At 38.0% G+C, this 25,291-nt stretch overlaps 1 protein-coding gene across 1 annotated transcript in view; it reads left to right on the top strand.

Moving 5' to 3' along the window:
- CALCR (calcitonin receptor) overlaps positions 1 to 25,291 on the top strand; it is a 155,899-nt gene that overhangs the window by 113,292 nt on the left and 17,316 nt on the right. Inside the window, exons 8-9 of the mRNA XM_044246039.1 lie at positions 4,206 to 4,332; positions 21,047 to 21,200. Of these exons, the coding sequence (XP_044101974.1) occupies positions 4,206 to 4,332; positions 21,047 to 21,200 (281 nt within the window). The remainder of the gene's footprint in view (positions 1 to 4,205; positions 4,333 to 21,046; positions 21,201 to 25,291) is intronic.

The raw sequence follows: 25,291 nt of genomic DNA, 5'->3' as shown, positions 1-25,291 counted from the left end.
TGGCACCAAAGACAGCCGGCCTCCTTTCTCCCGACCCACCCTTGACATGACAGGACACAAAAGATAACTGTTGCTCATGTCTTGGCAAACTGTTCCCTCATAGAATAGCAGTAATAGGAAAAGAGACAAGAATAATGATTGAAAAGGAGTTCTGTAAGGAAAAAGATTCTGTGTTAAATCAAAAAGTATAAAGTCTCTTGTCAGAGAGGAAAGATGTATAAGACACTGGGTTTCGAATTTTTCTAGGAGTTTTAATGCAATCCATTCCACATTCCCTCCCTTCCCCTCACTTGTCTTGTCCATTGTGAACAAGATAGGATAGCCAGGTAAAGAAAACTTTGAGTTACACAGAAAGCTACAACTGCTTGTATTAATCACAGCAGGTATTGCAATGCATATTTTCACATGTACCAGTAAACTCAAAACAGCTTTTACTTGGTTTATGACTGACTTCTTTCCTTATTTACTTTGCATATGATTATCATTACAGTCTTACAAAGAACTGAACACTGCTGTTCCTTATCCTGTGATATCAAACTGGTTTACACAATCTGCAAAACTTAAGGCAAATATTAAATGCCTTCTTATACAACTACAAGCTCCCCCAAATCACACACATGCATATCTAATGTCCCAATTACTTGAAACATTTTTCACTGTGGAAGATTTACACCAAGTAAACTAAAACCATGAAAATAACATTAAGTTTGAACCTTAAAATATGGCATCTTGAGAGTCATTTCTAAATAAATCATTATCGCTTCCTCACATCTGAATGACACTTTGGTTGGGCCAAGACAGAAGTAGATGTTGTCTTACCATCCTGCTATTAAAGAATCTATAGTACTTGGGGTTCCCTGCCATTCAAAAAGCAAGGAATGTTTGGTCTATCTAAATAAATACCTATTTTCATCAAGAGGCATGAAGTATAGGGGCCTCTGGGTGGCTCAGCGGATTAAGCCTCTGCCTCTGGCTCAGGTCATGATCTCAGGGTCCTGGGATGGAGCCCTGAGTCAGTCTCTCTGCTCAGCAGGGAGCCTGCTTCCTCCTCTTTCTCTGCCTGCCTCTCTGCCTACTTGTGATCTCTCTGTCAAATAAATAAAATCTTTAAAAAAAAAAAAAGAAGCATGAAGAATAGCTAATATCAGTTTTGTACTGTTTTCTACTTAAGACATTTCAGATCTGACAGATCATGTTCATTCAAGCAACAAAATATTCGTACTGAAAACAATTGAACACCTAATTCCTTATGTTAAGTGCAGTTAACCTCTTTAGCATCCTGTGCCTCTCCTTCAGAACAGTTATCCTAATAAGAGTAAATAAATAATTATGTAGCATATAAGGTCCCTGTAGACAGAAGCTGTCTGTTTTGTTCACCCATATATCCCTGGTATCTACCAGAAGGTCTGAATCATACAGTAGTGTGTGTTGGATTATCAAATGAGTACACAGTAATATGTGTTGGATTACTGAATGAATTTTAATAAACTTAAAGTACCTCTAACTTGCTTCAAAAGCTGAGTGTAAATGTCATCAAGTAAGTGTAATAAAATTTTTTAAACTCAATAAGCAGAAATTATATTGAAACTTTAAGACACCGAAACTCATATTCTATACTAGTCATATTCTTCCTTTGGAACCTAACAGTTTATCCAGCTTTAAACCAGATCATTTTCTCATTATGTACATAATACTGCACTAGATATAGGTTTTTGCTACTGTTGAACAACAGCATAATGTCCAATATTAGTTAGTTAATACCTACAGCAAGAACTTGGCAAGTGTTCAGTATGATACAAAGTATAAGATATGAGACAATCTAGCATTTAAGTAATTCTTTGAGGTACTAGAAAGCTGTTTACTGGTCACAGTGTGAAGAAGCAAACAGCTCTTATGTAAAGATTTTTAACTTAAAAACATGAGTATCGAACCCTGTAGGATATCAGACCCTCTTCTAGGTGGACAGAATGAATTCCTTTAGTGCCCCCACTCTGGTGACAGAAACAGAGAAAATAAGAGGCAAATAAACAGATAGATGATATGTCAGGAGGTGGTGTTAAGAACAAAAAATAATAAAGCAGGGACAAAAGGGCGATGGAGTAATAAGCTAGAAGCGGAGGAAGTATATTTCTGATTTTGATTTTTGATTTTTGAGTATTAACCAGTCCTTTACACTGATGTCGTACATTGGCAGATTCTTGAACTCTACCTGGGAAAAAGAAAAACAGGCATGAGAATAGTGACGGTGTTTGATGCATCCATCCATACTCTTTAGTTCTGGAATATGTCAACTGTTGTTGATTTCAGCCAGGCTGAATCCAAGAATGAGACCACAGATACTTGCCCCCCAGTGAGAAGAATTATAAAATGCTATTATGACTCTATGAAAAATGGCAGGTCACAGGTTTAATGTAGCAGTCTCAATAATGAAGAGTTCATGCAGGATAAATGGGTATGATGTTTCGCATAAATAATTTTTTCTTTTTAAAGCCTTAAGTTTGCAACCTACTTTTATAATACTATTATAAAACCAATTAGATTTGGTTTGTTTAACAGAGCTTTCTGCTGCCAAATAAAGTAGTACATGGATGTGTGTATGTGTGTAAGTTCTTCTCTAAACCCTTCCTGGATATTAAGTTCTGCATTCTATCCCTGATCAACAAGTTGCAAATTTTAAAATATTCTGTATTTATTATTTACTAATGGCTATGCTTCCTGAAAGTTGGAAGATGTAGCTACAATAATCAAAAAATGCCCTAACAGATGATCTCATTACTTAAATATACTTTTTACTACAGATAATTACATTTTCTTTTGATTTGAAATTTAGGAAAGCATTGTAAATAAACCCAGACCATTCTCATATTTCATCTTTCCCCAGAATTCCCTCTTCAAAAATTCCTAGAATCCTAATTTCCTTCCATGAAAATATTTTTTTTTAGAAATAGTTACTGTGTTATGGACATTGGGGAGGGTATATGCTTTTGGGTAAATTGGAAGGGGAGGTGAACCATGAGAGACTATGGACTCTGAAAAACAATCTGAGGGGTTTGAAGTGGCGGGGGGTGTGGGAGGTTGGAGTACCAGGTGGTGGGTATTATACAGGGCACGGCTTGCATGGAGCACTGGGTGTGGTGAAAAAAATAATGAATACTGTTTTTCTGAAAATAAATAAATTGGAAAAAAAAGAAATAGTTACTGTGATCAATCATTGGCATGATTAACTGAATGTTTTAAATTTTCATATTATGCTGAACATTTTTTGACAGGATCAATTATGGTAAATGCAAGATTTTTGTTCATCAAGGATAATCATTCCAATTTTGTTATAGCCATCCTACAGGGTTCTCTCTATTTGCATCAAAAAGTAAAATAGGATATTCAAACTAATGTTTATTTATGTGCTCATTCACACAAATACATATGTACAAGCTTATGAAGTGGAGGAGAGAGGAATGAAAAATCCAACAAATTGTTTAGTACCCACAAGGTGGGAAATGGCTATGCCAACAATCGGCAGAACTTGGATGGGTTTCCTCAGATGGAAACCACAATATGCCTCCTAATGAGATCAAATTTGAGCCTATTTAGAATTCTCTGACTGTGTCTGAGCTCCACCATCAGGAGGATGTGGAAAGGGAGAACCACAGAGTTAATTCTAGTTGGAATACGAGAAATAAGAAAATGATAGAAGAAATGGCAAAAGAGAAGAATGATGGAGATTTAATAAAGTCTGGGATCAGTCAAGGACACAAATTCAGTACTTTGTCAAGGGCAGCCTTGGTTCTGACTTCATGCTCTGTTATCCCATTTGCCACACGATTTCTGCCTGGTTACATCAATGAATATTCGACTTTTCATCAGAAGCACCCTCCCAACCCTAATGGTTTCTCTTGTAAGAGTCCTTCTCTTAATTAATTTCATGACATTTGCTATAATTAAAAGTGATTTTATCACTCACTCTTACAGTTATTGTATGAAGTCATGCTGAGGGCTGAAAACTAGGAGCTTCCGTGACTGGAAACTGTTTTTAAAAATCAGGCAGAAAAGTGGTGATGAGCCTTTAAGCTGGGACCAGCCTCACTTATTTCTACAGAACTCTCACCTATTGTTAAAGGAAATATTACAAATATTACCAAAACTTTTTTTCCAGGTACTTCAACATTTTGGCACTAGATAATGCTTTCTGTTACATTTTCTTCCAGGAGCCTTGGCTGTCAAAGGGTGACTCTGCACAAGAACATGTTTCTGACTTACATTCTGAATTCCATGATTATCATCATCCACCTGGTTGAAGTCGTACCCAATGGAGAGCTTGTGAGAAGGGATCCTGTAAGCATTGCATGATTTGTTTGTGATTTATTCTTAAGGACCTAGTCCCTGTAAATAGTGAATGTGATGCTATCTGTCTGACTTAGAGAGCTACATGTGTGATCATACTGACTTTTACAGTTGAGTTTTGCAAAAAGCATGGTGTATCATTTCTATCCAGTTATTGGAACTAATTGCTATATGCAGTAGTAAAGAGTTGGGAATAATTCAGTCATAACCAAATAAGAATTGTTCAACAAATCAAGCTTTTTACTACTAATAAAAAATGTATTCACATCTATGGGAAGTTTACTGAGCACATCTTATGAATATAAGTAAGACAAGGTGTACTAAGGCAATGCCTCAGTGTGTCACTAATGGGTTACAGGTAAGCCTATATAGGAATCCCCTTCATGTCCTGGCACTGGGCTGGGCTTGTGCCAGCCAACTGAGCTATAAGTAGCTATGTATCTACCTGGTAAGCCATATAAATACTGTCATATTTTATGTCTGTATGGCTTGAAAGGGTTTTAAATACCTTGAGCTTAGTCACTGTCTTCTCCCAATCTCTGCTGTTGATCCCCATTGACTAAGCTCAGTCATAAACCAGAGGACAAGGAAGCCCTGGTGGAGATGTACAGATGGGTTTCTCTGGGCCCAGGGCGGTGGGAGCAGGGTGGAGAGTGCATCTGAAAGCACAAACAGGAGCTATCTAGCACCCAGTGAATGACCAAGGGATATTTTCATTTTTGTTGCTCTGCTTAACTGTGTTATGCAAGCATCTGTAGATAGCCTCATCTTTCAAAACTGGCGTTTGACAGCTCCGCCAACCCAAAGACAAAAATGCGTGAAATCTGCCCAGAGCATGCATCCTGCGTGACAGTGGCATGGCATGGGAAAGCAGCTTAATTTGGCTTCTAACAAATCCACACTGCTAATCATTTTTGCAGTGTGAATGTATTTAGAAGGATATTATGGTCCATCTTTTAAAACCATGGCATCTCTTCTTAGCTTACCTGCAGAATGTGATCCAATGGGTTTATCTTCATGAGTTTTCTTTTTTATGTTTTTTTTTAAGATTTTATTTATTTATTTGACAGAGAGAGAGAGATCATAAGTAGGCAGAGAGGCAGGCAGAGAGAGAGCGGGAAGCAGGCTCCCTGCTGAGCAGAGAACCCGATGTGGGACTCGATCCCAGGACCCTGAGATCATGACCTGAGCTGAAGGCAGAGGCCTAACCGACTGTGCCACCCAGCTGCCCCGATGAGTTTTCTTTTTTAATGTCAACTGATTTCAGTAAAAATAATTTCGTTTCATCTAGTCTTCCCAAGACTCCAGCAAAGGATGGATATTATTCCTGTTATTAACTGAGTACACTGAGACTCAGTGAAGGGACGGGTCCTCTGTCCTGTGGTTATTTAGAGATGGGACTCAAACCCAGACATGTCTCACTCAGAAGCCCATCCTCTCTTCTATATACCACATTGTGCTCTTGATTTATTTCCTTAGGAAGAATTGTTCTTAAAGAAATGGTCTCAATCAAAAAAAAAAAAAAAAAAGTTCCAACAAAGTGGTTGGAACTAGAGAGTATTAAGCTAAGTGAAATAAGTCAATCAGATAAAGACAATTACCATATGATCTCACTCATATATGGAATTTAAGAAACAAAACAGGATCATAGAGGAAGAGATGAAAAAATAAAACAAGAAAAAATCGGAGAAGGAGACAAACCATAAGAGAACCTTAATCATAGGAAACAAACTGAAGGTTGCTGGAAGGGAGGGGGTGGAGGGTAGGGTAAGTGGGTAATGAACATTAAGGAGGGCACGTGATGTAATGAGCACTGGGTATTCTATAAGACTGATGAATCACTGACCTCTACCCCTGAAGTCAATAATACATTATATGTTAATTGTATTTAAATTTTTTAAAAAGTTAAAAAAGAAAGAAAGAAATGGGCTGAGCCATTCCAAAGTGGTAATTGTCCATAATCGAATACATATATTTAATTAGGGAAGCTAACTCCTATTAAGATGTAGAAACAATTAACTAAGCATTTCTCAGCAAAAAAGATTCAAAGTTTTGGTTTCCCATACCCCATTAAGTGTGGAAATCCTGAAAAAGTTACTATCTGTATGGAGGAGGTCAGGAAATGGCACTGAGTCATTAAAGAATCAATGCAGTGCTCAGTGGTCACATTATGAAGTACTGTAAATTCTTGAGAAGGCTCTCTCCCATCACTTTTGTGGGGGTCTCCTACCCATCTCCTGTATCATTCCACAGCCCACTCTCTAGAGGCTCGTAGGGTGAAGGGGCTTTTCATCCATTGTAAGACCATACTAAACCTACTATCTTCCCTAAATAGTCTAAATTCAGGATTCTTTAGGATTCACTATTGAATTACAGAAGCCATTTAACCTTATCCATCAACAAGAAAAATAAAAACTGCCCTGCTTACTTCCAAGAACTTGTCTTGGAGTCCCAAAAGAAGCATAAAGCTTTTAAAAATTCCCAAGGGCACAATATTGCAAGTGATTGCTCACAAGTGATTGCTAACTCTTGTCCTGTAACTAACGCCCTTGGTCTCTGCACTTGGCTTCCCTAACTCATCTATTAGTTTACTCATTGCTCTTAACAGCTCATGAGTTATCACTGGATGTTTTCACTTTCATAGGATACTTTAGGGGCAGACGTGCCTATATACTTGGCCAGTCACCATGCACACACTGCCTGCTAGCCACCACCAGGTCAACCTGACATTGACTTGCAGCTTCTCTATTACTTGGAAACCTATAATAAAGCCTGTAAGCAGATGTCTAGGAACCCAGTTCAACTATAAGGCAGCTGATCTCCTGGGAGAAGAGAAGTGTGAGCATAGAGGAGACAGAGAAATTAAGAGTAAGCTTTCTTATAGAGGAGTGAGGTTGGCTCTGTCGCACACATTAGGGACTCTCAGTGACCTAAGTTTGAAAAAAAGGAAAGAAGCTTATCTTTATGGCATGACTAACACCTGGTTCTGCCAATCAATATATTGTTAACCTAACAGAATTGTTACTTAAGCTATCCAAGAACAAACTTCCTAGGAAACAAAATTGTAAAATCTTGAAAGGTAGAAGTTAATCCAATCAATCAAGTGTTTATTGAGTGCCCCAAAGTCAAATTTTAGTCTTTAAGCTAAACTGAATTTCATAGCATTTGGGGAACATCGCTATTTACGATAATCCCTAGAAATGGACCACACCTCATGTGGAAACAGTTTCCTATGTCTCATAACCATACATGAGGGGTTCAGCCCTTTGTTTACCTATTTCCAAGTGTTTGTAATTTTTTTTTTTAATGGAAAACAAAGGAGCAAAAGGTCTGTGTGCCTGAAAGAGAAGCCTTGTCTCCTCTGAGGGCAGACAAAATGAAAATAAGCCACCGATAATAAGCCACTGACAGTGGGAAACAGGAAACGGTCATAATGTGTGAACACCCTGTGCCCCCTTTCACATTTCCAAAAGTCTTTTTATTCCATAAGACAAAATTTGGAAATTTGCCCTGTTTACCAAATACATACAAATAGTGTTGGCTAAAAAGAAATGGCTACAATGACAAAAATTAATTCATGTTTGCAAGTTGTGAAGCATAATGCACTTGGCCCCCCAAAACGATGTCATTTGTGTTTAGTATGTTTTCTATTTGCAACAGTCATTGTTTTCCAGTGGGATCTTGCTAAATCTTTTCTCATATGCAAAAACACAGGGCTGCTCTGTCTAAGCAAACAAAGTTCAACAAAAGGCAAGAAAGAACCCTTGAGTAGGATGTCTTATATGATACTCAACCTTGAACTGTTTATTTCCAAGAGAGACAAAGGTCTTAAAATCTGTGTTATAGCTCGCCTTGAAAACAGATATTCTGTTATAAATGGGTTCATAGAGGCCTAATTTATTAAGTATTGCTTCCCATCCAGCAGACTCTGAAAGTGAACTGCAGTTGAAACTGTAAATCCAGGCATCAAGAAAGGAGAAATTTCCCTGTTGTAATATAATTAAATTTATAGGGGATAAAGAAGAAGTAGGAAAAGTTTAAGTAGGAAAGCCCCATCATTCCTAAGGGTAAAGTTCTCCATCTCTAAAGAGCCAGACAAAATAACGTCTCAACACTGAGAATCAGGTCATCAATATATTACTAAGTCACATGCAAAATTGTATATTTAAAATGTACTTTAACTAAATTATTTGAAATATATTTTTCTTGAAAAAGTGACATTCCAGGAAACTTAGATTAAGGTTCTCCATAGCCAAGAAGAGTGGAAATATTAAAGAAAAACCGAAGAAAAGGCTCCCACCAAAAACAACAACAACAACAAAAAACAAAAAACCAAAACCAAACCCACAAGAAATTTTTGAAAAAGGGAAGTTATTGGACATTGTCAAATTACACATATCAATTGAAATGATAACTAACAAAAAATATATAACTGCAGCCATAAACTAAGGCATTTTTATCAGCATTCCATTTACCTATGATTCAGGTATGTGTCATATATATATATATATATATATATATATTTTTTTTTTTTTTTTAAATACTTTTTCTCTTAAGCAAACTGAAAGCAGAGTTGTGGATTATTTTTTTCATTTTGACCCAATTCTCAGGTCACTGAATCAGCAGTTAAGAGGCAAAAAGATTTTCCTTCCCAGTGCCCAAGGGAATATATTAAAAAGAAAGTTATTTCTTGTGAAAGGAGACTGCATCATCCCAAATGCTGTTGTACTACTTCTATAAGAGTTTATTTTTTGGGGGCAAAAGAAAACAATGTTCTCACTCCTCAGTAGGGAATCCCCTTGGGTTTGTGCCCCCTTACCCATCTAAGTAGTTAGTTTCATTCCTTGAAATTTTTTTAAGTTAGGCAGATTCTCTGCTGTAAAACCAAGGGTGAGAATTCCTTCCTTGACATTCTTTTTTAAAAAGTTAAACTCAAAATAACTCGTGGCATAAATAAGGGCTGAATAGAGCCTCAGTTTATTGAGTGATGTGAAAATTGCCCATTGTCATTTGTGTCATTTGAGCATTTCACTTCCATAATATCTAAAATTTCATTTTCTTGTTCTGTCTGCTTATTTGATGATCTTCATGTAGAGAGTCAGGAGGCAGAATTAAAAGCATTGTTCTTACTGCATCTAAAGGAAGCTGGCAGCATATTTGTCATTTTCTAGAAAGAAATGTCTCTCTGCACTTTTTCTCCAGGTCTAACAGGGACAATACAGGGAGATTAGATTTTACTGGGAAACTGGGCACTTTGCACTTCAAAAGTCAAAATAATCCAGTCACATTTTCTGTAGCCTCTTACATACGTAAAGTCAAATGAGTCCTAAATTGTGAAAAACAAAGTGAATTTCTTCTAATTCTAATTTGTTTGGGACAGTTGAGCCACCAGATTATGTGAGAACTTCATCCTAGTTGTAGGAAGCTCAGTTTGGAATGGATGCCCAGAACTGAGACACCAGAGACAGATGAAACCCGGGTTGGAAACAGGACTCCTCATACCCAGTCCAGAGGAGGCTGGTACAAGGGAGGGCATCTCAGTGTGAGAGAGGGGACAGGGACAGCAGTTTTTGAGACGAGAGAGATCACTGCAGGTAAAAATATATTGAAATTATTCACTTTAGTAGCCTATGGAAGAAATTAGACTGGGAATGAAAAAGTATGATGGATTTGAGGGACAATGCAGGAGAATGATGGTAAGGAAATATCCTACTCTGGTCATTTATGCTATTTCATTTAGACATCGAAACCAATAAGTGGTATTTTATCCAAGTTCATATGGTGCAGAGAAGTATGGAGGATTTCTTTATTTCCTTTAAAATTTGTTACTTATAACAGACTGCTTTCCTATATGGATTTGAAGAACTTATTGCTAAAAATGGCTATAAAACATCAACCCAACCTGTATTTTCTCTCATCGGGCCAATCTGGGTGGTTCCTCTTCATAGGAAATTAGTGATTACAAATGGTACCTTGTGAGATGGTTTAGGTAGCGAGGCTTCATGTCAACATTTGCAGCTAAGCTATTATGAATTTCTTACAGATTTGTTTTCACTCTCAAAAAGCTTAGAGTTGAGATAGAAAGAATTTTGTACTCTCCAGCGGTGGTACATTCTGTTGGTTCATTGCAAGAAGGCTAAGGATACAGTCAGTTTGTATGTAGCGGGATTGCTCCCAGTACTGTAGCATTGATCTTACTGGTCTTACAGGATCTCAAATCCTTAGCTCTTAAACCTAATGTACAGATTATTCTGCGCCGTTAAGCAATGTCCTTAACCTCACTTTTCTAACGTGTAAAGTGCAGATGATATCTCAATGTGGTTTTAATTTGAATCTCCCTGAGGGCTAGTGATGATGAACATAATAGCACCTTCCTCACAGAGTCGTTTGGGAGGGTTAAATGAATGGATACACCTAAAAATCTTCAGAGCATTCTGGCACAGAACAACTCTCAAATGTTTGCTATTGTTATTTATATAATAGTTGTTATCATGGTTGGTAGGCCTTAAGCACTGTCATTTTCTCCTGGGGTACCTAGTTTCGTTTCTGCTTTACACAGCATAAATTTGGAAACTTAAGAGCATTTGTAAAAATAAATAAATAAATAAATAAAATAAAATAAAACTGCTTCAATCTAAAAGGGACTAAGTGGAAAAACAGAATAGAGAGAATACTCAGAGGTTAGTAAATCGGAAATCACTGAAAGGGCAGTGGTCTGAAAAAATAAAATTCAGTCAGTCATGGCTTGAGAACCTTTAGTGAAGAATGACATAATATCCTCATTATACCATATAGAGAAACACCCTTGAGCATGGCAAGCTGTTAATTTGTATTCCCCTGTTGCATTCTTAACAAGTTGTGGTTTTTTTTTTCCATCATGTGTGTATCCTGCTGTTCTGTTTACTGTGGCTTTGTTTTCTGAACACTTCCAGAGTGCTTCTTTTGCCAATCTGTAGGTCATCTTCCAACATTCTTATCTTAGTTGGGACTTTTATCTCCCATGCCTTCTTTCCCCCTAAACACACCAGAATCCCAACCGTTCCATAGACTCAAGCTCATTTTCTCTGACACTTTATCAGAAATCAGCCCAGGACTGCCTGACAGACTCACATTTAATTGCAAATGTTACATTCTTAAATTCCTCTGGAGAAAGACTGCAGTACTTCCTTACAAAGTTATTTAATGCTGACTTTCTAACTGGGGGATTTTTCTCCTTCATTCAGCTAGCTTTAAAGACAGTTTTTGGGTTTATATGAGTGCCTTTTGCTCCTTCATTTATCAACTGCCCTGCCATCTTGACAAAAAGTACTGTGATCCCTCCTCATGAGGTTTTAGTGTATATGTGCATCTAAGTGGGGACTTGCCCCACTGCATTGTGCTTCTACTGAAACACAGGTAATTAGCATTATAAGCACTGGAGGGCCAGTGAGTAACCAAAACAGGAATCAGGTACTGAAGAATTTCCTTGTATAATCTAAACCCATTCAGAGTGGCCCATGGACCAACAGCATCAGGATGCCCACATGCTCCCTAGAAGTGTAGAATCTCAGGTCCCATGTTAGGCCTTCTAAATCATGATCTCTTCTGCTAGAGCCCAAGAACCTGTGTTTTAACAGGCTCTGCCAGTGATGTTGATGCATCCTAGTATTTCAGAAAATCATCCCGATAGGAAGATAATGACTATGGATGCTTTCATTATTTACATTTGACCTGGACATATTTGGAGGGTTGCATTTTAAAATGCTTTCAAGAACTCAGATTCCTGTAAGTAAACCATAGCTACCCCTTTTAGAATTTAATATCAAAGAGTAGATTAGGGGTACTTTGGTTGCACAAGTTGGTTGAGCATTCAACTCTTGGTTTTGGCTCCAATCATGATCTCAGCGTGTGGGATCAAGTCCCACATAGGGCTTCACACTCAACACACAGTCCGCTGGAGATTCTCTCTCTCTTTCTCCCTCCCTCTGCCACTTCCTTTCTAAAATAAATAAATATTTTTTCTAAAGGAGAAGATTAAAGGGCATTTTCAACCTTGTGAGATATATGAAGGGATGGAGAGGAAAAGTTAAGCAATATTCCTTTTGAGTTCTCCATGTATCAAAATAACCCTCTCACTTCAATAGAAGAGAGCTGGGGAAATTACCAACCTTACTGAATGTCAGTCTCATTTAATCCATCCTCCCTGGTAGACAAACAGAATGTTTGCCCAAAATTCACAGTGTCATTCACTCCAGTTCCAAATAATTCAAGGAAGATCACGGAGATGAAGCCTTCATGTCCCAAAAGTTTATGCCCATACAAGACAGAATGATCTACACATCACGTAGATACAAGAGACAAAACAAGCCAGAGACACAGAACCAGCTGGTGCCTTGTTGACATACACATATATGTTGGCCAGATCTTCTAGAACATTCACAGAAGAACAAAAATGTGATTTCCAGAAACTTAACAGACTCCAACAAAATCAACCAGAAGATCAGAATCCTTTTTGCTTTGGCTTTTAGTTGTGATTAACCTACCTCTTTCCCACAAGATTTTTTTCCTCTCCATTTTTACTCACCACTCCTCACTATCTCCTAGTTTTTCTGGATGGTTTCATCCCAGTTTTCACCTGTAACCAATCCTGGTGGTCTGTGTGGAAGTGATTAGAACATAGATAAAGTCCTAATCCAAGCAGTCATTCACAGGAGACAGCATTGCCCCTACAGTCCTGACTGCTTTTTCCAGAGGAAACCCCACATTGACTCTGAAAGTATAAAATACTTCTTCCATTGCACCTGGGCCCAGTATGTCATGTTTTCTTACAGAAACTGGAAGAAACCCTTTCCAGTTTTTCCTTATTCACATAACATCCTCAGATAACTGTGAATGACACAGAAAAACTACTCTGGGGTAGCAACACTACAGCTCCCCAAAAAGCTCTAAAGAGAAGTTGCCCTGAAAAAAGTAATCAAAAAAATCTCCCTCGTAGGAAGATAAAGAGACCTTGGGGATTTAGAAATTAACATTTAGAAATAAAAACACCCAAGAAAAGAAAATTTACAGTCCTATGACTAGAGCAAGTTAAATGCTAATCTGAAAAGCAGACATACAATAGGCAGGAAAAACCTATGAAGAAAACAAGAAAGTGAAAATCTTCACTGAAAACTGAAATTTGAGGTCATGAGGCACCAGGCCAGATGTAAGCTACCTTTGATATAAATATATCACATTCCAGAGAAACATTCTCATTTCTCCCTCTAAATTCTGCACATTTGGAATGTAGTCCAATGATTGATATGTTAGGGAAACATAACATTCCTAACAGCATGAAATGATCAGTCACCTAATAAAGAAATTGATTTAAAGAATATAAAGTTTTGGGGCACCTGGGTGGCTCAGTGGGTTAAGCTTCTGCCTTTGGCTCAGGTCATGATCCCAGGGTCCTGGGATTGAGCCCCACTTTGGGCTCCCTGATCAGTGGGGAGTCTGTTTCTCCCTCCGACCCCCCCCCATCTTGTGCTCTCACTCTCTCTCTCCCCCCAAAATAAAAATCTTTAAAAAACAATATAAATTTTTGCTTATAAATTTATAGATTATCATCCTTAAAATGCAGGCCTAAAGAGAGAGACAGTATTGTGGAGTTGTATAGTAGCTGTGTTGGGTATTAACATTTGCCTATAAAAATAACATTCTCAAATAACCAAAATTATCCTAGAAAATCCCTTAAATCATCTATCAAGTACGATATACTTTCCTCTACAGAAATGCTTAGGCACACAAAAGTTTGAGGATGGGTGTTTTTCTGGGCAACTTTCTCTCCTTGGAGTGCTGAGTTCCTTGCTTTCAGATAGCTTCCAGAATAATAAGGAACCACCTACAAAAGGGAGAAAATGACAGTGATAAATAACATCACTAATTTTTTGCTAAGTCTTTTTGGAAACTTTGTAAAATGGATACTGTTTTGGAGACTTTGTAAAACTGATATTGTTTTAGAATAGAAAAGGTTGAAAAAGTAACTCCTTAACTCTAAAAATGTAAAATAATTTCTCTTCCTTTGATTATCTACCCAAATATTCAGATACCTCATTCCCTCATGACATGTCTCAAGACAATTCACAACCTCAAATAATTAAGTAAGGGAAATAAAACTCTTCTCAGCATCCCTCATCTCATCTGATCTAGTATCTCCTGTTTTATTTTGGTCTTATAACTGGGTTCAGTAGTGTTTACAATGAATGAGAAATAAACACACACTTCCCATCATATCACAGATAACGGGAACACTTGTAAACTTCTTCACATAAAACCAAAAGCTAATTATGGAAACCCTTCTCCAATAATAATACTTCAAAATGATCCTGAAATCGAAATTCCTTCTCACAGATAGGGGGCAGACTGATGAAAGGCCCCATAACGTAGGACCTTTTTCAATCATTTGAGAGCATGTTTTCTTTTGATTTTCTGTTTTCTAAAGAAGTGCTATTTGGAATGATGGGGTGGGTAGAAGAGATACTGAGCACATTTGACTCAGACAAAACCTTGTTTTCTTTTAATTGAAATGATAAGGGAAGCAGCAAAAGACATACTTTTAAATAGGTCTCATATAACGATGGCCATTGTAGAAAAATGTTTCAACTGCATACATAAATAGTACTTCAATAGAGAGCATCCGTCTTCCTGTCACATGCAATTGAACTCAGCTGATAAATAAGTCTTGCATCTCTCTTTTATGAGAAAAAAATGATTATGGATTTTACATGTAATAAGCTCAAAGGCCTTGAAAAGTTCTAGATGATTTGCATGCGGTGTAAATAATTGAAAAATGTGAACCACTGTGACAGAGTAAAAAGGAGGTATATTGTCAAAATTAAACTACCAGGTTTATAGGTGACTATATTTTTAAATATGTTACTTTACCATTATCTCAAGCCTGGGAATATATTAAGATAAACTGCAAATCATGAAAATTGGAAGTGTTTTCAGAAAGAAGACTTTGTATGCCCAGCTTGAAGACCTCTGTGCAAAGAAAAGGAACTGCTTTAGCAGGGCCATAGGGTATAAAGGACAGGGAATTGTTGACGTTGGGAATGCTACCTTCTAAAGATATCAAAATTTAGAAGAACATGGCAGAGACTCAAGAGGGCACCCCTACCAGGGATCCTGCCCAGCACTGTAGGTTTTTTATTGATGTCAATAGCCTGACCCCTTCAGACATTTGCAAGAACCATAGGTCTGTTAGGAAAAAAGGACTCTGGAATTTATTTGCCAAATCTTGATTAAGCAGCTCTTATTTTGATACCTGAGAAAAAATCAAAGTAGATATCAAAATATTTTTAGTGAAAAACATTATAAACACTACTCAAAACCATATTCATTTAGATTTAATTGGCATCTACTGCTCACCTTTTGTATAAATATTATTGAGTTGGGGCGCCTGCATCGCTCAGATGCTTAAGCGTCTGTCTTTAGCTCGGATCATGATCCCAACGTACTGGGATTGAGTCCTGTGTCGGGCTCCCTGCTCAGCAAGGAGCCTGCTTCTCCCTCTGCCTCTGCCTCTCTCTGTGTGTCTCTCATGAATAATAGATAATTAAAAAGATAAATAAATAAATAAATATTATTGGGTTTAAATTCTGAGGGCCCAGATAGGAGAAACAGCAGAGACAAAAAGATGATCAAGTAGACACATATTTAACAGCAATTACATGTTCACTTAATATGTAATCTAAATGTCCATTAAGTAAAATATAATAAAAAATTAACGTGGCAAATTTAACCAATGTAGACCACAATTCTTTATTAAACAGCATTTCTAAAAATGTCTTTTTCTTCAAGCAAAATATCTAGAGATTGACTTATCAATTCTTCTTCCCTGGCTCAAGTAAATATAACTTTGCACCCTTCCTTCTGTGCTAAAATGAACTGATGAGAAACCTTTTTTGAAGCTTCAGGGAAACATAAATAATCATGCTTAATCACTGGAAATCACTCTGAACCTAGAGCAAACTTTAAACTTTCTACTTTAAAACATAACAAACCTGGCAGCTTTGACTTGACAGAATTAATAAGAAGCTGGACCTGTTCACCTGATACTTCATTTTACCATTGAAAGGCAGAAATTGCAAGGATTTTGTAGAAGAGAAGAGTTTTTGGTCACATATATAATATATTATGTGAACGAAATACGCACTGGCTTGGCCCTTGCCAAAGATTTCCAGTGTAGAAAGCTTACCTGCCAAAGCTTTCTCTGGGCCTTTGGCGGCACTTCTCTGGGCCTTCAAGACTTTAAGTTTCTTGGGAGTATGGTTGCTGTTTGACGATATTAATCTTCCAACCTAATGCCTGTAATCCAGTCCAAGAGTGAGAAGTATCTGTTATGCTACATTCCACATCTGCATTTCCTATGGTTCTCCATTCCCATTCCCTTTAATGTCTTCAGTCCTTCCACTCTAAGGTTTCTATGAATGATAGGATTAAATGTGTAATCCTTTCCAGAGGTATGGCATTTTAATAAGGAAATAGTCTTAAACTAAAGAAATGAAATTATGTGGCATATCAGACATTTCGAAGATGGTGGAGTGAGTTCTGAGAAGTGAGATGGTATTCCCTAGCTCCCTTTCAGACCTGGTAACATACCCATAGGGCAAAGGTACCAAGAATGGTTCATGGTAGATTCTTCAGTGGCTTAAAAGTAGGATATAGGCTGTGACCTACTGTTACCTGAATTGCTTCCATAGATCTCCTTTCTACTTCTTATCCCCAAATCCTTCCCTTGTCCCCAGCACAATCAAAGAACACCTCAAAATATTGACCACCTGTTCTTAGGTTGGTCTTTTCTAAAAAGCCAAAAAGTTCCAAGGCAGTTCTTATGGAGGCATTCTTTCCCCCATTGAATGTTTTTGTTTAAAGATTTATTTATTTGAGAGAGAGAGAGAGAGAGAAAATGGTCATGGGTAAGGGCAGAGGAAGGGAGAGAGAGAATCCCAAGGAGACTCTGAGCGGAGCATGGACCCTTGATCCCACGACCCTGAGATCATGACCTGAACTGAAACCCAGAGTCAGATGCTTAACCAACTGAGCCACCCAGGTGTCCCCACTGAATTGCTCTTAAAAACACTGACACACATTATTTTCTATGCTCTGCAGATGAGAAGAATTATTCTTAAGTGCGGTTGAGAGATATAATTGGAATAAAATGCGCAACTGAACATCAACATTCCATAAAATTTTGAGGTTGACTTAATTGATTAGACTAAAGAAAATCTTCTTGCTATAATTCCATTTTTAATCAAATTACTATAAAGGCTCTTCATGCCATGTGATGAAAACATAGATTTGTCTAATGAGTATACTAAATCAAGAAAACTGTAGGATCTCTTCTCTTGATAGTAACATTATTGCTCAAAAAATTTTATATTTTATTGAAATACAAACAGATAATGAAGACACTGAATGGTGATACAATTCATCTGAAGCCGAAGTGGATAGTACTGCTTTTACTTCTTAGGATACATATCATTCACAGAATTATCTCTTTGTTGCCCATAATAATAATGAAAATAAAATAGAGCATAATTCACAAATTCCATATATTTTTTACTTGGAACATTTGTTGTTTTACTTGGGAGTGGTCTAGTTGTATTTGAATACAGATTATTTCTTGCAATTTAGGAAATCATTAATCTATACAAAATTATAGTATTATGACTGCTTCCTGGAAGAATAGTCAAAGAGCTATTTAGCTAATTTAATCTCAGAATTAATCTCTTATTACCTCTGCTGCTAAGCAGAAGACCATCCCAGAATGATGGAGAGGACTAACCTTAGGCAAGAGGACCTGTCTCTTTGTTGAATGCCTGGTTTACTCCATCCTTGAGGGAAGAGTTGTAATCAAGTCAGAGATTATATGACTATACCTTATTCATCTTGATATTCACAGAGATACTAGAGTTCCTGTCTCATAATAGGTTTTCCATAAATGTTTGTTGAATGCACCTGAATGACCTTGAATATCTCAGGCATGTGATTCTTCACTAGGAACCTAAATTAGAAACTCCTAAAATATTTTGAAAATACACAAGGGAGTTAAGATCTGGTTACATGTATTTCGTAAGTGTTCCCCAGGTGATACTGATGAACAACCCTGGTTATGAACCACTGATCTAAGTGGTGATGAATTTTATAAAAATTTTAATCATCATCTTGATCATCTAGATATATCAAATTATGTCCATGATATATTGGGAGGAAAAACTAATAGACTGTTGATTTTCAGACTTTTTGTGAACTTTTGAGCCATTTAGCCTCAAAAAATATCTTACCCTGAACCCAAACACAAATGATCCTCTTTATTCAAAGATTCCATATTTGAAATTTTTCTTACTTGCTAAAAATTTACTTGTAAGTCCAAAATCCATATTCTCACGGTTTTCATGGTCATTCACAGACATGCACAGAGTAGCAAAAATACTGAGTCACTTGATGTACACATTCGGTACAAGACAACACTCTGTCTTCTTATTTCATCTCACATGGTGTAAATGTCCTTTTCACAGTCTATTTAATTCCACATTTTTGTGCTTTTTGTTAGTGATTTAATTACTTAAAATGACCCCCAAGCACAATGCCTAAATGTTGTCATCTTCCTAAACACAAGAAGGCTATGATGTATCTAACAGAAAAAAAAATAGGTATGTTAGATGAGTTTCCCTCAGGCAGAAGTTACAGTGTTGTTAGTCATGAGTTCAATGTTAGTAAATGAACAAAATAAAATAAATAAGTTCCCTTTAAACAGAAACAAATAAAAGTTATATATTGATTGGTGGATGAAAATATTTAGACCAGAGGCTTAGAGGAACCTGACCTTGTATTTCCCTTTGGAACAATAGCTCAGTATTTGCTAATTCAGTTTTTGTAGTAACTTTGCAGAACATAACTATTGTGAATAATGAGAAGTGACTGTATATAAAACATGAAGCCAGATGCTCCGGGTGACAAAGAGCCACCTCTTTGCATAGGGCTATTGTCTTTATCTTTTTCCTCTCTCTTCCTCTATGAGTGGCAGCCACCTAAGTATTCTGCATTGGGATTCTCGACCCGGAAGGCATAGAGCTTTCAAAGAAGAGTAGTCTTCAAAATGAATGCAGAGTATCAACTGCATTTCTTATTTCAGCTATATGTTTGAGTTCATGTGCACCTAACAAGTATTTGCTTAGCAAATGCAAACTCATATAAAATTAAATCAAATAATTCCACTCAGGAAGGTATTCAGATAGAGGAATAAACAACAACAACAAAAAAGTCAGTGCCTTCCTAAGCCAAATATAAATTTTTTGGGGTCACCTGATGTTTTGAATTCTGTGCACTGCGCTTCCACTTTGGTCAGAATCAGAAGTTGCTTCTGTCTCTGAAAAATGCAGTATTTGCTTTCTTGTGGACCCAGCTGGCATTTTCCTATGTTCTATGAGTCCCAGAAGGATTGAGCACATTGGATTCTCAGTAAATAAATTATTACGGCTATGCATTAAATAGAAATGTGCAGTCCTGAAAAGGTTAGTGCAGCACTGAAAGTCATGTTATGGCTTTCTTACTTTGTAAAAAAGAAAGCCTGAAATCGGTCAGATTCAAAATGCAATAGGGAGCAACATGATGTAAAGCAGAGACATTGGCAAAATAATAATGCAAAAAATCATCTCTAAAACCTAACCTGTTGTTGTTGTCATTGTTGCTACAGAGAGTTAAGCACAGTTAAATATCTTAGGGTAGCGCTCCTCAACCAGGAACATTTTGCTCCCCAGAGTATATTTGGAAATGTCTGGAGACACTTTTGATATTACGAATGGGTCAGGGCTGCTACTGGTGTCTAATGGACAGAGGTCAGGAATGAGGCTAAGTGCCCAACAATGCACAGGACAGCACCTTATAAGAATGACAATAAATCATCTGGTCCAAAATATTTGTGGTACCAAAATGAGAAGGCCTATTCTAAAGGTGACTATGAAATAATTTAGGATGTTCTGTTATGCAGTTTAAGCAATAACTATTTCTATACAGACAATATGTACCTGATCTGATTCCCCAGAGATGTGGTTCCTACCTCTACACTTAGTACTAAACAAGGATCTATTCCTAATCTCTGTGCACCAAACATATGGATCCCAATTTAGAAGCTAAGCCTCCCATATGAAAATAAAATCACTCACATCAGATGGGTTCAGCATAGGTCCTGGCTCCTACATGAGAAATTTATCACTTGGTTCTCTCTGTATTGCTAATGAGACATCATCAACAGATCAATGGACTTTAGGAGCATCATGAACAACTTCTGGGTTATTCGCCTCATTGGCCACAGAAAAGAGGCCATAAAAGTCATGTGAAAAATCCTTGGATGCTCAAAAACTATAGGTTCAGAAACAATGCAGGGAAATCAACCTGTTGAGTCTATATAAGTCACCAGAATGTAACAGGAAAAGAACACTTTGAGGACATGGCTTCCATTGCCCTAAATGGCTGTTTACCTGTAATACGAATGCAATACTAATGGCCTATGCACTGTCATTCTGATTTGTGGGGACAGAGGGTGGCACATGTCCACAGATGCCTGGGGAAACTCCCTCACAGGCTGAATGCAAATCGTTTGGTTCCTTTAACATTTACCCTCTGTTCAGAGTCACACTCTTGCCAATACCTTCCACTGACTTCTTCCCTTTCTTTCTGACAGCTGAGCTGCAAGATTTTGCATTTCTTTCACCAGTACATGATGGCATGCAATTATTTCTGGATGCTCTGTGAAGGAATCTATCTGCACACCCTCATCGTGGTGGCCGTGTTCACCGAGGAGCAGCACCTGCGCTGGTATTATCTCTTGGGCTGGGGTATGTATTTTTTCCAGCTGAGTTTTGAGTCACCTTCACCTCTCTCTGTAAATTTACAGTCTTCTTCTAGTCTTGGTCTCAAAAAATGATCAGGAGTCTCGGTCTTGGGAGGAATGATGCGACACAGGTTGGGGCAGGAGTTCAGTCTCCAAGAGAGCTTGGTAGAAGCCCTTTCACAGGTTCATATGGATTGTGATCAGTGTGGGAGTAAGGACAGAGAAGGAGGAGTGTGGTTATGTGTTTCACCAGGAAGCAGACCCCAAGTACAGATGGACAAATGTGCCTTGACTGAGAGAAGATCTGATCAGACTCTCCCTTCAGTTTTATTTATCACCTGTTTGTAGTGCAAAATAGAGTTTCACATTTTCAATTCTGTATCTCCTCCATTCGGGCACCACTTCCCTCCCTCAAAAACATTCCTTCCTATCAATCCACCAGCAGGACTCCTCCAGTGAAAGTCAGGAGGTACACTATCACCAGACAATAGACATGAATAACCTCATGGGACTCCATAGTGCATGGCAATGGCTTTGAAAAGCCTGTAGCTGGTTGCTTAAATCATCGTTGCTTCTGCACAGATTGACTAAGGTAGGGTGCTGAGGTCAATGAGGCCACTCTAAAATTTCTCCCCTTCTCCCAGGGGATGCTAAAGTCTAGCTCACTCTAGACTAGGAAACTAGGTAGGTAGTAGAGGCAGGGAGAGGGGAAAAGGTCTGGGACCAAAAAGCATGCTGTCAAAAACAAAACAAAACAAAACAAGACACATCCTGTGAACCTCCCATACCAGAGAAAGTTCCTGACTGTAGAGCCAAAGGTTTGCCCTTACTCTTCACGATTGGTGACCGTGGCTCTTGGAGCAGAAGCTGTGGATTATCCTCAGTTAAGCCCGCTCTTTCATGCGGCATTTGGGAGAGCCCCTAAAAATATTGATAGGAAAGGAAAGAGTTAATGAGGAGAGAAGATAATCCAAAGGTTTCCTGAAAACATCAACCTTTGTACTGAAACCCCTACTCAACAGGCATTGTCACCAAGGTATGGAAATATATCTGGGAAGTCATGTAAGTGACCTGAAGTCTTTCACAATCTACACCAGGCCTGGTCCTATGTGATACTTGTTTCAGTAACACCCTTCCTAGCAGGTGTATATGGACTTTAACAAAACATATGACCCCAAACCAATAGGACAAATGTATAATGGTGGGTTAGTGGGGCAGATATTTGGGGTGTGTCATCAATGAACGATCATGGTTGCAAGTAACAGAGAACAAGATTTTCTAACTTAAGCAAAAGGAGAATCTAGAGTATCTCCTGGAAGTCAAGGGTTGAAATGCCACCAAAGCTACTATAAGGGTTGCACACTGGGACTAGAAAAGGAGCACTCTCCCTCTATCTTTTTTTCTGTTTTGTTTTGTTTTCCCCTAAGCATCGTTTTAACCCTCCTCTGTTTCTGTAGACCATAGATCACAGGGTCTCCAATCCTAATGGTCAGTACCAGCTACCCCAGATTTTCCTGAGCTCACATTTTTCTGTTCCAGGTACATAAAAAGACTAGATGCTTGTCTTTAAGTCCCAATTCTGAACAGCAGGACAAGAGAATCTGATCGGTCCAACTAAACTCAGGGGGCCAGACCTGGCTCAATGAATCATGGCTATGGACTTTGAGAGGGAGATGATCACATAGTGCAAACATGTCTGGAAATGTGTGACCCATCCAAAAAAATGGGAGAGGGGACTTTGTGACCTGGACAACCCATCTAGAATATTCCCCAAACCACCTCACCACTGTTCCCCCATGATCTCCTCATTCTGTTACCTTAACCATCCAGCGAGATTAGAAAGCAGGCTTGTGACTGTCCTGCCAGTCTCACGTCCAGTGCTAGGTTCTCTTGCTCTTCCTTGACCTCAAAACACATAGAATACAAAGAACAAAATGGCCTTTCACTATTTTTTTTCTTTTAGTCGCAGCCTTCCACAAAGAGGCTGATCTTACCTTTCCCTGACCTTCTCAGCCTCATATGTACCTTGTCAGAGATTTCTTATCCAAAGCTAATCATACCAGGAATCAACTGAATACAGTTCAATGCCCTCCAATAGTAATTCTGATCATTACAATAGTAATGATTGGTGCTGGTCAGATGCCTTCCAACTGAAGACCTGAAAGTAACATCCCACCCCTGGCCTGCCATACACACACACACACACACACCATTTCTGTGTGATGTATTTTACTTTTTTCCTTTAAAATAAAATCTATGGCATATTTCTTATACTGGTTTTGACTATTCAAAAACATCTATCTACCATACTCAGAAATTTTTCCATGGAGGAAAAAGGCTGTAAATTTATTCTTGCCTGTTGAATGTCACAGGGCACCCTGGAAGGAACAATTTATAATTACTCTTTCCATTCTGATGCATTGTGAATTAGTTATGAAACTTTTGACATCATCATAGACAGCTCAATGAAGACATCTGCTTAACACGCATAAACAATTCAAAGGGAAAAAGGAACAAGCTGTTCAGCTGTATCAAAAAGAAGGTAATAGGGCGTCTGGGTGGCTCAGTGGGTTAAGCCGCTGCCTTCGGCTCAGGTCATGATCTCAGGGTCCTGGGATCGAGTCCCGCATCGGGCTCCCTGCTCAGCAGGGAGCCTGCTTCCTCCTCTCTCTCTCTGCCTGCCTCTCTGCCTATCTGTGATCTCTCTCTGTCAAATAAATAAATAAAATCTTTAAAAAAAAAAAAAAGAAGGTAATAAAAATAAGTAAAAATATTTATGGGATACCTGAACCTTCCTTAATCAGAAAATATTTAAAACTTTATCAGAATGATTGAAGTGGGATCCTAAGGAACATTACACTCACTCAGTAAGGTAAGCATGGAATCATAAATTTAAAAGAATGAGAATTTGCACTTCCCCCTAGACAGATGTTTGGAAAGACAAATAGTCAACCAATATAGTTCTAAAATGTAATTATTTTTTAGCAGGTCAGACCTAAATCTATCTTACTCTACCCCTGCACACATGTGCGTGCGTGCACATGCTCCAAAATTCCACCCAACCCTTTACCGTGTTGGAGAACAAAATTGAGAGACAACCATGATGATGTCTTTTGAAGCAACAGTTCTGTCCTAGAATTTGGGCAAGCATTGTCTTTGGGTGGGAGGAAAACAGCTAAAGGCACAACTGAAATAATGCCTCAAGAAAAATAGTGTCAACAGAATCTTTAAAGAATTTCTAATGGAGCAGAGAGGAAGAAATTTCTACTGGGTAATATTTTTATTGCCCTTTTGAAATTATTTTCACACCTAAAAAGTATGATAGTTCCAAAATTTTATGATGCCATGAAATAAGGTAAAACCTGTGCTTTGAAAAGAGTGTGAGAGTGGGACAGCCGAAGATTTGGTCCAAGAAAGCTGTGCCCGAAGATGTGACTTTGTTTACAGGTGACGTATGTCCCATCCATTCTTGTCAGCTGTGAATAGTATTACCCACTCCAGGATCTGGAACAGATCCTAAAAATTATAAAAGACATAAGGAACATCACCCTCTTGGAGGAAAGTATCCAGTGGTGTAATTCTCCCCAATAGAAAGTGAAAGAATGCTTTTTTTTTTTTTTTTTTTTTTTTTTTTTGGTAGTTACTCCCTTACAACTCTGCACAGGGCCACTTACTAGTTGATTTCTCTCAAATCGAAGCAACTTCAAATAGTGAGGTTTAGTTCTCAGAAATAAATTATTTGTTTTACAGCCCTCTCCTGATTGATTCTTCACCTTGCTCTTTCTCCTCTTCTTATAAATTAAAGAAGGAAATTCCCTTTGCGGACTCTTACAATGAACACACAGAATTTATCTTGTCCCCCTTAAAAAAAAAAAAAAAGACTCCTAGGGAGAAAGGATTATTTTTTTCCCCCATTTATTTATTTTCAGAAAAACAGTATTCATTATTTTTTCACCACACCCAGTGCTCCATGCAAGCTGTGCCCTCTATAATACCCACCACCTGGTACCCCCAACCTCCCACCCCCCCGCCACTTCAAACCCCTCAGACTGTTTTTCAGAGTCCATAGTCTCTCATGGTTCACCTCCCCTTCCA

Source organism: Neovison vison, chromosome 4, assembly GCF_020171115.1.
Source record: "Neovison vison isolate M4711 chromosome 4, ASM_NN_V1, whole genome shotgun sequence".
NCBI lineage: Eukaryota > Metazoa > Chordata > Mammalia > Carnivora > Mustelidae > Neogale > Neogale vison.
Note: the sequence above shows the minus strand (reverse complement) of the source record. Positions and strands in the feature narration are given on the sequence as shown.